The 13,517-nt window shown below is 26.8% G+C and overlaps 1 protein-coding gene across 1 annotated transcript; it reads left to right on the forward strand.

The window, feature by feature from the left end:
* The first annotated feature begins 10,403 nt into the window (after window positions 1-10,403).
* LOC136085222 (piggyBac transposable element-derived protein 4-like) lies at window positions 10,404-11,069 on the forward strand. The gene has a single exon (XM_065806510.1). It carries the CDS (start codon window positions 10,404-10,406, stop codon window positions 11,067-11,069), a length of 666 nt encoding a protein of 221 aa, XP_065662582.1.
* Window positions 11,070-13,517: the final 2,448 nt, after the last annotated feature.

The following is a 13,517-nucleotide window of genomic DNA, read 5'->3' on the forward strand; positions in this document are numbered from 1 at the left end:
CAAAGACAACAAACTATAGATCTATATATATATATATATATATTTTATATATATATAAATATATATAAATATATATATATATATATATATACATATATATTTATATATATATATATATATATATATATATATATATATATATATATATATATATATATATATATCACTTCAATTCAACCAGATATATTTCAGATTTTTTTCATTTTAAGTGCTTGTAAAACATTTCAAATATTTATCTCTGGATATCTGCATTCACTGTTTCAAAACAGTGTAATATCTAGCACTTTAATAAATAAATCAAATGTACACAAGTTGAAAGATGATATTTTAGTTTTTATTTTGAATGTCCATTGAAACTTGTTCAAAAAAGTTGTTAAACAAAAAATATTCCCATTCACAGGATGCTAATTGAGCATACAACACATGTGTTGAATACCTTTTTAACATCCCTGTTGATGCGTGTTTAATAATAAGTTAACATCCCTGAATGATGCGTGTTTAATAATAATTTATTTTTGATAGATTTATCTCAATAATTAGTTAATAATATTATAGTTTAACCCTTCATTTTATTCTTACAATTTTCTTAAACAGTTTTAGCAGGGATTATATACCTACATGATTAACATGAGCAGCTCCCATTACTTTGACAATTTTAATTACGTTCTGTTTGCTGTTATTAATTTGTCTCTTCTGGAGTTTTTCAGACACCTGTAAGCTAAGTAACTTATTATTATGAAGCAAAAACTTGGTGGTTTTTGGTGGTTTCAAAAAAAAAGGTGGTCTTTATTTTTACAGACATAAAAGTGGATGAATGTGAAATGAAATTTTTTTAAGTTCTTTATTATTTCATTAAGTTTAACATTTACGTTTTTACTTTATTATTATTAAAAATATCATTAATAAATATGTTCAATCAATAAATATGTTCCATCAATAAATATGTTCTATCAATAAATATGTTCCATCAATAAATATGTTCCATCAATAAATATGTTCTATCAATAAATATGTTTCATCAATAAATATGTTCAATCAATAAATATGTTCCATCAATAAATATGTTCTATCAATAAATATGTTCCATCAATAAATATGTTCTATCAATAAATATGTTCCATCAATAAATATGTTCAATCAATAAATATGTTCCATCAATAAATATGTTCTATCAATAAATATATTCCATCAATAAATATGTTCCATCAATAAATATGTTCCATCAATAAATATGTTCTATCAATAAATATGTTTCATCAATAAATATGTTCAATCAATAAATATGTTCCATCAATAAATATGTTCTATCAATAAATATGTTCCATCAATAAAAATTTTCAGTCAATAAATATGTTCCATCAATAAATATGTTCCATCAATAAATATGTTCCATCAATAAATATGTTCCATCAATAAATATGTTCTATCAATAAATATGTTCCATCAATAAATTGTTATAATAATATATTGACTCTTATCTCTTTTTAGGGTATAAATTATATTTTATGTGTTAAATGTATGTACCAATTTTGTTTATTTTACAGATAATATTTTTTTTTCTTTGTTATCCTACCACCTCACATTATAATAAAAATACTATAAGCAATGAAAGTATAAAAGTTTTATTAAAAAAATCAATTAAAATATAAAAATTAATATTAAAAAAACACAAAATTACTTCAACATTAACATAAATTGCCAAGAAAAGAAAAGAATACAGAAATGAAGGCGAAACCTAGGCAAAGTTAAATTGACTTTTACTCTAACTGGCTATTAAGAAAGAAAAATTAAGAAAAGAATAGAAACCAAAAATGGAGTGCAAACCTTCAGCAAAATAACTGCTAACTAATGGAGTGCAAAGTCCTGTGGCTTACCTTCTCGTTGGTGCACTTCGTTAAGTAAGTTAGACAAGTGTCTAATTTATGAACGGAATAGCCAAGGCAACATTTAAAAAAAGGAATAGCCAAGGCAAGTTTTGTTAAATTTTAATTTGATAAAAACCTGAGAAGAATATGAAGCAAGTACTGTATTAAAGTGGTAACCGTGTGTTTGTGTGTGCGCTTGTGAAAATGAACAACATTTTTTTTACGTTTATTTTTAAACTCTTGCCTTCTAATTGTGTTTTATATAATAAAATGACACTGGATTTCAAAAATGAGGTTTTAAAAGTTATTCTTTAGGGTTACTTAAGAATAACTTTTATAACCTAAAAACCTAAAAAGAATATATATATATATATATTTATATATATATATATATATATATATATATATATATATATATATATATATATATATATATACAGGCATGAATAACTGAGCGCGAGAGCAGAGATACAAAGTTTGATTTTGCGAGAGCGAGAGCAGAGATACAAAGTTTGATTTTGTATTTGATAAGTTAGTAACGTTAATGTTACTAGAATATATACATATCAAGTGTCATTTATTGCGCTATGAAAAAATTCTTTAGCTATTCATTTATTTATTTATTTACAACATTACTTATTTGATAAAAAAATTTAGTAAAAAGAGCTATGAAGGTTTTTACTGCTTATAAAAAATGTTTTATCTTTTCTTATTATAATAGAAAGCAGTGATTTTGAGAATTATAACAACAATCGAAAATTCCACGGTAATAGTGAATAATATATTAAAGTAATTAATATATAAAATATATATATATTACTACATAAAGTAAAAACTAATAACTAAGAGTGTACTAATTTTCTTTGTAATCAGTTAAATTATTGTATATTTTATCAATATAATTTAGGGTGTAATAATTTTATATGTTTCGTATGTTTAATCTAATCAAAAACATTTGCATTAAATTGGCGCTCTTTTTTATTTTTTTGTTTGTTTGTTTTGCGACAACCGTGTCTTTTAAAAAGCATTGCTGTTGATTATGCAATTAATTTTTTTTTTTTTAAATGACCTAGTATTTTTCATATATATATATATATATATATATATATATATATATATATATATATATATATATATATATATATATATATATATATATATATATATATATATATATATATATATATCGTACACCCAGATCAAGGGTGCCACAAGTCAAAAAGTGTCAAACTGAGAAAAATCAGGGTTGAAGTTTTAAGTTTTTAATATTTTTTCCAACTAATAGTGCCATTTGTGTCTGTCATTTTGTAATTATTCGTTTTATACGTGGTATTTTGTCACCATGTACAACACATAACATACTATCAAATGACATTCATATATATATATATATATATATATATATATATATATATATATATATATATATATATATATATATATATATATATATATATATATATATATACATACATATATATATATATATATATATATATATATATATATATATATATATATATATATATATATATATATATATATATATACATATGCATTTTAAGCCGCTACTAATTGATATTTTTTCGTATTTTTTTACATAGGGGTCGTCCATAGATTACGTCACGCAGTTTTTGACATTTTTTGACTCCCTCTTCCCTTCCCCCATCGTAACGCAACCGAAACAGTTTATTGCCCCCCTTCCTCAATATTACGCAATAATTTTGTGCCCCCCTCCCTCCCTCTTAAAATTTTTTTAAATTTTGTTAGGGGGGGTGGGGGTACAGAACTTTGCACAATACAAAACCATTTTAAATTTAATAATGTCTATAATTTTCTGAGCTTTTTTGAGTTAATTAGTATTTTTCAGTCTGTTTAATGTTTTTTTTTACCCCAATAGTTCTGTGTAAAGTTGTATAAATTAGCAACTGTGCACTGCACATAAACTGTTGTGCAAAAATGTGCACTGCACATAAACTGTTACAGCCGTAACAGTCCGTAAACAGGCTGCTACTACTCCGTAGTACTCCAAACTTAAAGGGGTTTCTAAATGTTCATGCTATAATATTGCGGTTTTATGCATATCATATTTTCTTATTGTTCATCAGTAATTATTCGTCTACTTGTGACAAAATTTATTATTACATAATTACAGAGCTTTTGTTTCAATAATTCACTTTTACACGTGTTCACTTTAATTTTAAATATGACAATTAAGGAAGTTCTTTCAGTGCAAAAATAATTATCAAAAAATAAATATTTACTCACTAAAAGATAGAAAATTATACATTTGATGAATCAATAATGTATCAATAAAATATCAATAATGAATCAATAAAATATATTTGATAAATAATTATTAAAAATGATAATAAAAGATTAATGCTTAAAGAAGGTGTGTGGTATGTTACAAACACAATGTTCAAAAAGATTTAAGATATGAATGTGTAGAATGTGATGTGGGACTTTGTGCAGCTCCATGCTTTTCCAATTATCTTACAAAAGTGTTTATGTAATATGACTATAATATATTATAGTATTATATATATTATATATATTAATATTATATTATAATATATTATATATATATATATATATATATATATATATATATATAATATATATATATATATATATATATATATAATATATTCTTAAACTTGAATAATAGCATTTTGTAGTGTTTAATAATGTTAAAAATAGTAAAAAACTTTTTTTATTTTATTTGTAAAAAAATACGATGAATTTTAAAATACGAGACATTTAGAGACCACTTCAAAAAAAAAGCTGGACTAATAACGACCGTATTTTAAAAACAACACGGGACTGTTAAAGGGTTAACGGAGTGCACATATCGACTAAGTAAGATTTAGGCATAGTTGATTTTACAATTAACATGCAGATACATCAGCTGAGGGTTTTGGTTTGGTCAGATACTCTTTTAATTAAAAGAAAGTCTCTCTAGATTTAAAAATTAAAAAAAAATAAAAATGTTACGTCACAAAATCAAGACCCCCTTCCTCCCCTTTGTAACAAATCGTCATAAAATCGCCAACTCCCCCTCCCCCATCCTCTAAAGCGTGACGTAATTTATGGACGACGGTCGTCCATAAAGTATGTTTGCTTTTCTTTTGACCGTCCCCCCTCATCCCCGCTGCATTTTGCTATACGCTTTTTTAATTCGTCATGTCTTTTAAACCGCGAAACATTTACTGGGCAAGATGACGTACGTTTTGAAAATCTTTTATGAATAAATTTTTGCATAACTGTAAGTTATGAAACAATAATATTTTGTCAGTATTCGCTTTATCATAATGGTTCATTATCTACATGAATTGTTAGTTTGTAATTAGAAAAATATGTAATTAAAATGTAAAGTTCTTAAATTTGTTATCTGATCACGTGACCGGGGCAAGATGGCTTGTGTTTTCTGTCTCTAATTTTATAAAACTTTAAAAACTACTAACTACTCTAACTAAAGTAACACAAAACAAACACGCATCGCCAACAAATAAAAAAGTTACATCTAAAGAACACATAAGCAATAACCAAAACTAAAGTATTTTTTAAGGACAAAAAAAAATCTCATGCATACAAAAATGCGTTAGCAAATTTAAAAGATAAATTGGTATTTTAAAAAACAAGATAAAAGTACATTTTCGTTTCCAACTATTTGAAATTTTTTTGTTAAGTTGTTATATGAAAAGCCATCTCGCCCCTTCTTTCCCTATATGAATTTTTCAATGAATTTGGATTCAGGATCTCATTTCTTGAAGAATTTTCAAATAAATTTTTTTATACGTATTTTTTTAAGTATATTTATTTACATTACCGCAAAAACAAAAAGATATCAAAAAATCTTTTTTCGTTTTATTTTTTGGTGCCTAAAACTTAGCATCAAATTTTGTAGCTGAATAGCTCAGTTGCTTGGAGCGTCTAACGAAAAGTTAAAACCCGGACTATTGTATGAACGGGTTCAAATCCTCCCACTGCCAACACAGCACTAGAGTAGTACTTCTGTTCGCCAAAATGTTGGTCAATAACGGACGCTACTTTGGATCAGCCTTAATGACTATTTGTGGCTGATCCTATGCTAAGCCAACAATATCTTCAGATAAAAACATTGTATAGAAAAATATAGCATGAAAATTCAAATAAATAAAGAATAAATAAAAAATTTAAAGACTAATCTCATAAAATAAAAAACTGTATTGAAAACGTTAAAACACTCATATCTTTAGAATAAAGCTATAGAGGTAATTGAAATTATTTTGACAAATAAATATCTTATGGAATGCAACCCAATAAAAATAAACTAGGTTTAAGTTGGCAATAAAAACTGTCTAAACTAAATAGTGTGGAACAAAAAATAGCGCTTTAAATTTTCGATATTATTAAGATTTGGCTAATAAGATTTAGTGAAAAACAAAAACTATGCATTTTTAAAGATAGTTCAATATTAGAATAAAGAACTAATAGTGAATCTCTTCTTTTTTTATTAACTGTTTCGATTTTGACAACAGTGACGTTATTATTGCTTTAGTAAATGTTCTTTTTTGAAAATAGTGACGTTATTATATCTTTAGCTACTCTTGGTAAAATTAAAAATAATTTTGTGCAACTTTTTATATTTTTATTAGTTTTTTATTAATCAACTTTTATATTTAATATTGATTATAATACTTTTATTATGCGAGGTGGCAACATAACATAATAAATAAAACATATAACGCATAAATATGATTTATACCTTTAAACAAGCTAACAATCATTATACAAATATATAACACACAATTGATAGAACATATTTTTATTGTTATACACTATGTTACGAGTTTAAACGAATTGTATCTTTATTCTTCTATTTATAATCATGGGTTCTCAGAATTGCATCACGAAATGCAACATTTTGATTTAATTTTGATTATCGTTCAAAGTTTATTTTTACCGCATTTAATGTAAAATTATTAAGCGCGTGTTAACACGTTCGCTGCCGAGCTATTTTAAACTATGCTTTGTTTCTTTGCCGAGCCATAATGTCTGCAATAAATAATTTTTGCCGAGGCTGTTTTTCGCGGTTTCATTCTCATTGCCAAAGCTAGATATCAACATTTCAATAAACAAAATATTTTTAATCTAAAATAATTCTATAGTATTTTTTTATTCTGAATATAACTGAAAAAAACAAGCACTGCGAGTATACTCGTACTTGGGCAATGAAGAAGAATCTTTTTTCTCCAGTGCCGAAGTACGAGTTTACTCGTAACACCGTAATGAGTATAACTCATTGCGGTGACTACACCTTATCAAAATGTAATTAAGCACTTCAAAGTTGTAATTTAGAACATGAAAGATGTAATTAAGAAACGTTAGATGTAATTTAGAAGATGAAAGTTGTAAATAAGAAATCGTAAGATAAGTAATTAAGAAGATAAAAGTTGTTTATAATATAGATTATCAGAAAGAAGTTATTTGTGTTTTTAAGTTTGTTGCTTTAGTTTATCTTGTAATATTAGGTTTGATCCTAATTTGGCCATATGGGTTGGTTTTCAATAAATAATAATATATTATCAATAAAATAAAAAAGTGATGAAAAAGGGATTTGTGGTTGGCGGTAACTACATATCTTCCAAGGAAATTTAAATTTCCGCTAAGGACCCAATTGTATGCTGTCTTATATTTGACACCTAAAGTTTGCGCCAGAGTCGCAGAATGACGATTGGCGCGTCATTTCGCACAGCACATTAAATAACTCATTCGATGAAGATAAAACATAATGTTGTCTTTCAACTTATTCGGTTGTATGTATTTCATGTCTACAAATCGGACAAGGTGGTTCTGGTTGTTCCAAAAGTAGATGCAAACAAATTTAGTGAAGTAAATGCACGGATTCAATTTAATAACAGACTTTCTGTTTATAGTGTATTGACAAATAACACAATGACCTTTCAATTCCATTACTGTATTACTGTATTGCTGGTGCATACAAATGCTAAATTTGATATTATTAACTTATTAAAATGCATGTACAAGAAGATTTTTTATAATGACATTTAAGCTTACATTGTGAATTTGCAATTACAAATAATGTATTCTCATTTCCATATTACGATTTCTTAATAAGAACTTTTGTTTTTCCAATTACATATTGCTATTTTTTTATTTACATATTGGATTTCTTAATAACATTTTAAAATTTCTTAATTAAATTTTGTGTTTCTTAATTACATATTGTGACCTCTAAATTACATGTTGTATTTTTCAATTGCATCTTACTTTTCTTAATTACAACTTTCAAGTTCTCAATTACATCTTAAAAAGGTATAGTAATGTATTTGATCCAATATTATTATAAATAGTGTTTCAATTTTTTTGCACATACACATGCACATTGGGAGTTATCATGAGTAAAAAAGGTAATTAATATTTTGTTTTCTTAATTCTAAATTGTTGTGTTTTTTAGACTAGAAGCTAAGACATATTTGATAACTACTATTTGATAATGCATGTTATTAAAAATGTGAAGAAAATTTGATTAACACAACGTTTACAAAATGTTTTTTAATATATTAAAAAACATTTTAGTGTGCACTTCCAATTTTTTTACACATTATACTAATTAATGCGTTTTATAAATAAGTAATTTCTTCTTTATAAATAGATAATTTATAAATTTATCTATCTCTTATTAGCTCAACACAGATATTCCACAATTGGATCAGCACATATGATCATGGAAAATTGTGAGGATAGTGAAGATGATGATATTGAAGATTCGGATTTAATTTTCGCTTATACTACTACGTCTTCGAGCTTGACTGTATCAGAATCAGGTTCTGAAGATAATAACACTGAAGAAAGTGATGGCAATCAGTTTACAGACGTTCATCTAGCAGCCAATGCAGAAAATTTATTAAGTCCGCTGAAAAGACCTGGAACAATGGGCGGTCTTGCTTTTATACAAAATCAAAACAAAGCTATACAGGTACATCTTATAAGTAATATTTTGCCTGCAAAACAACTTCTGAAACAAATCCATCTAGAAATTCAAACCAATGGAAAGATGAGCCGAATATTGTAAAACAAACTCAATTTACTGCCGATCCTCGTTTGAAGATAAACATGGAGAGCAAGAAACCATTAGATTTCTTTAGACCTTTTGTTACAGAAGAGCTTATAAATACTATAGTAGTTGAAACTAATCGCTACGCAATGCAAGAAATAAATAAGCAGCGTCCCCTCAGAAGAAGCTCACGTTTTAAAGATTGGAAATCAATAAATTCAGAAGATTTGCAGCGGTTTTTTGGAGTTCTTCTTTATACGGAGTGTGTCAAAATGCCATCTTTAGAACACTATTGGTCTAAGAACAGTCTCTATAGAGTTCCTTTATTTTCTAGAATAATGCCACAAAATAAATTCCAACTAATGTTACGGTTTTGGCATTTTATTAACAACGAAGATTCAGGTAGTGGATGCTCGTGTAAAGTTATTGGACTTCTCGATCACTTAAATAATACAATGGATAACATCTACTGTCCTAATAAAAGTACATGAATTGATGAGTCCATGATGCTTTGGAAGGGACGTCTTGTATTCAGGCAGTATGTGCAAAAATAAAAGACATAAGTATGGTATCAAGTTCTATGTGTTTTGCGAATCAGATGGTATTGTACTAAAAGTAAAAATCTACTCTGGCGAGACAACTCTCGGTAAACATTTGTTGGGTCAAACGGAAGCTATTGTTTTAGACTTAACGGAAAAATTTCTGGGAAAAGGTTATCACCTGTACACCTATCGGTGTACAGCTTTTTTAACTCAAAAGAATTGTAAAAGTTATCACTTTTACAATTCCTTTGAGTTAATAAAGTACATGATAAATCAAAAAACATACATTTGTGGTACTTTAAGAACTGACCGAAAGTCAAATCCAAAAAAATGTACAAAAGCAAAACTGAAACAGGGAGACGTTATAAGCAGAAGCAGAGAGAGTGTAGTGGTTGCTAAATGGAAAGACAAAAAGAGACGTGCTAATGATTAGCAACTTGCATTCGTTGCACATGATTGAAGTGACAAACAGGAGAGGAGAGAGGAAAATGAAACCCAATATTATAAAAGATTACAATCAATGTATGTCAGGTTTTGGCATTTTATTAACAATGAAGATTCAAATAGTGGACGCTTGTGTAAAATTATTGGACTTCTCGATCAGTTGAATAATACAATGAATAACATCTACTGTCCTAATTAAAATATATCAATCAATGTGTCAATGATGCTTTGGAAGGGACGTCTTGTATTCAGGCAGTATGTGAAAAATAAAAGACATAAGTATGGTATCAAGTTCTATGAGCTTTCAGAATCAGATGGTATTGTACTAAAAGTAAAAATCTACTCTGGCGAGACAACTCTGGGTAAACATTTGTTGGGTCAAACGGGACCTATTGTTGCAGACTTTTAGACTTAATGGAAAAATTTCTGCAAAAAGGTTATCACCTGTACACCGATAACTTTCACAATTCCTTTGAGTTAATAAAGCACATGATAAATCAAAAAACATACATTTGTGATACTTTAAGAACTGACCGAAAGTCAAATCTAAAAGAATGTACAAAAGCAAAACTGAAACAGGGAGACGTTATAAGCAGAAGCAGAGAGAGTGTAGTGGTTGCTAAATGGAAAGGCAAAAGAGACGTGCTAATGATTAGCAACTTGCATTCGTTGCAAATGATTGAAGTGAAAAACAGGAGAGGAGAGAAGAAAATGAAACCCAATATTATAAAAGATTACAATCAATGTATGTCAGGAGTAGATAAGACGGAACAAATGGTATCATACTATGATTGCCTAAGAAAGACAATTAGATGGTATAAAAAAGTAGCACTTCATCTCTTTGATACTTTTTTGTTTAGTTCTTACTGTCTAAACAGTAAATATGGACTAGATAAAACAATTTCCTCGCTTAAATTAATTGTTACGGATTTATTGGGTGAACGTTTGAATGAAATTGCGTCTCGAATCACCAATAATAGCTTCCACTACTTCTCTTCAATACCACCAAACGAAAAGAAAAAATTCCCAACAAAACCATGTCGAGTCTGCTCTAAAATAAAACGTAAAGAAACACGATATGAATGTGCTGTTTGTCAAAATAGACCTTCGTTATGTATTGGCGAATGTTTCAGAATGTATCATTCAAAAGAATAGGTTTACACTTTAATTTTCATAAAATAAAATTAAAACATTATCAGTATTTTACTTTTATCTGTTTTAAGCTATTTCTGTCTTTATCCGCATCTAAATTAGGTTCCTTGGATTTTTAAAATAAAAACTTGAATGTAATATTTTCTGAAATCAAATGTGAAGCTAAGAAAAAAAAAAAAGTGAATAGACAAAGTCACTCATGCACAAATATTATTTAAAATAAGTTAGTATAACTACGAGTTTACACGTAGTTGGGAAACTCATGACACCGGCTTACTTCGAGTATTCTCGTAGTTGGCAAATGTCAAAGTCCTGCTAACTACGAGTATACTCGCAGTTGGCAAATAAATGACGCCAACTTACTACGAGTATACTCGTTGTTGGCTGCGAACGTGTTAACATGAAGTAATATTGTTTAAAATTATAACCTCGGCTTTTTTTTATACCTTTTTTAAAATTCTTTATGTGAAATGTTTTTAAAATCCGACACATAAAAAAAAAATAATCAAAACGCATAGAATTATTAGCAGTTTAGCCTGTGTAAAATAGTAATTTAGCCTGTGATGAGTTAATGAAATAAAACTCAAATCTAAAAAATTAAAACAACAAAAAAAAATGTCCTCCTTAAAAGTGTTCTAAAACGTAAAATGTAAAAGTAGTCTAAAACATCAAAAATACCATTTAATTACATTAAAACATCAAAAATACCACTTAATTACATTAAAAACATCAAAAATACCACTTAATTACATTAAAACATCAAAAATACCACTTATTTACATTAAAACATCAAAAATATCACTTAACTACATTAAAACATCAAAAATACCACTTAATTACCTTAAAACATCAAAAATACCACTTAAGTACATTAAAACATCAAAAATACCACTTAATTACATTAAAACGTCAAAAATACCACTTAAGTACATTAAAACATCAAAAATACCACTTAATTACATTAAAACATCAAAAATACCACTTAAGTACATTAAAACATCAAAAATACCACTTAATTACATTAAAACATCAAAAATACCACTTAATTACATTAAAACATCAAAAATACCACTTAATTACATTAAAACATCAAAAATACCACTTAATTACATTAAAACATCAAAAATACCACTTAATTACATTAAAACATCAAAAATACCACTTAATTACATTAAAACATCAAAAATACCACTTAATTACATTAAAACATCAAAAATACCACTTAATTACATTAAAACATCAAAAATACCACTTAATTACATTAAAACATCAAAAATACCACTTAATTACATTAAAACGTCAAAAATACCACTTAATTACATTAAAACAAATGTGGAAAGCTCATAAAAAATAACTTCACCCGTTTGTGTAAAGTTATTTTTTATGCGGTTAATTCTTCTGTAGCTAATTGTTATTCGGAAGCTAAATACATAGATCCGAAGAGGACATGCTCAACGCCATTAAAAGCATCCTAACTTTATTCCAAAGACCATTGAAAATTAGTTTGAAACCAAAGATATTAAAGCGAAAGTCGAAACATTAAAAAAAGAAAAACAGCATAGACAAAAGCAGACAATTCTTTTTTTTAAGAAACACAAAAACTAAGAACACTCTCTCTCTCTCATCCTTTCGGACTATCCATCCACTATCTGGTATTTCTGATCGTGTGATCAGAATTTCTTTTTATGCGTGCAAACTGCCACTGCTTATACCTGTCACGTAATTTTTTATATCTCCTCTAATCATTATTTAGAAATGCTGAAGCAAATAGAGGATAATTGTGTTTTAACTGTTTCTTAATTTTGGTATTTTAAAATATCTTTTTTATCTCTGATCCTTTTAATTTTTATTTGATATCGTAATTTTTTTATAATTATAATTTTTTTTATTTTAAACTAAATATGCAGTTTTATTAAAATTCAGCATACCAAAGGTTGAACTTATTTTTAAATATTTAAATTTAATCAAATGAATATTCTTGAAAATTTAAATTCTTACTCAAAGTTAGTCATATTTTGGTTATTTTCTTTGTTGGTGGATTCTCTAAGCAAGCCATTTTCTGATCTTTGTTTTTTTTTTTCAGAATCGATATCTTTATAAAAAGTAATTTTTTAAGCATACTTTTTTACAATAACTCTCGTTTCTTTAGAAATATACTGAAAATAGGTCAAACCGTTAAAGACCCCACGGTCAAGTTCCCATTCTAAAATTGAAATTTCTGAGAAATTTAATTTTCTAAAAATAACGTTTACAAAAACTTACTTTAAGAGGTTATTTAGGTTTATTTGCTAAATGTTTTTATTATCAAAATTTAACATAAAAACTACTAAGATTATTAAATGTTTTACACAAACTTTTTCTTAAAAATAATTTTTCCATTACTTAAATCATATTTTAGACATATTTGCGTTCACAATATTTATCCACACCTTTTTTCTGAAATATATACAT

The sequence above is a fragment of the Hydra vulgaris genome, chromosome 09, assembly GCF_038396675.1.
Source record: "Hydra vulgaris chromosome 09, alternate assembly HydraT2T_AEP".
Classification (NCBI taxonomy): Eukaryota; Metazoa; Cnidaria; class Hydrozoa; order Anthoathecata; family Hydridae; genus Hydra; species Hydra vulgaris.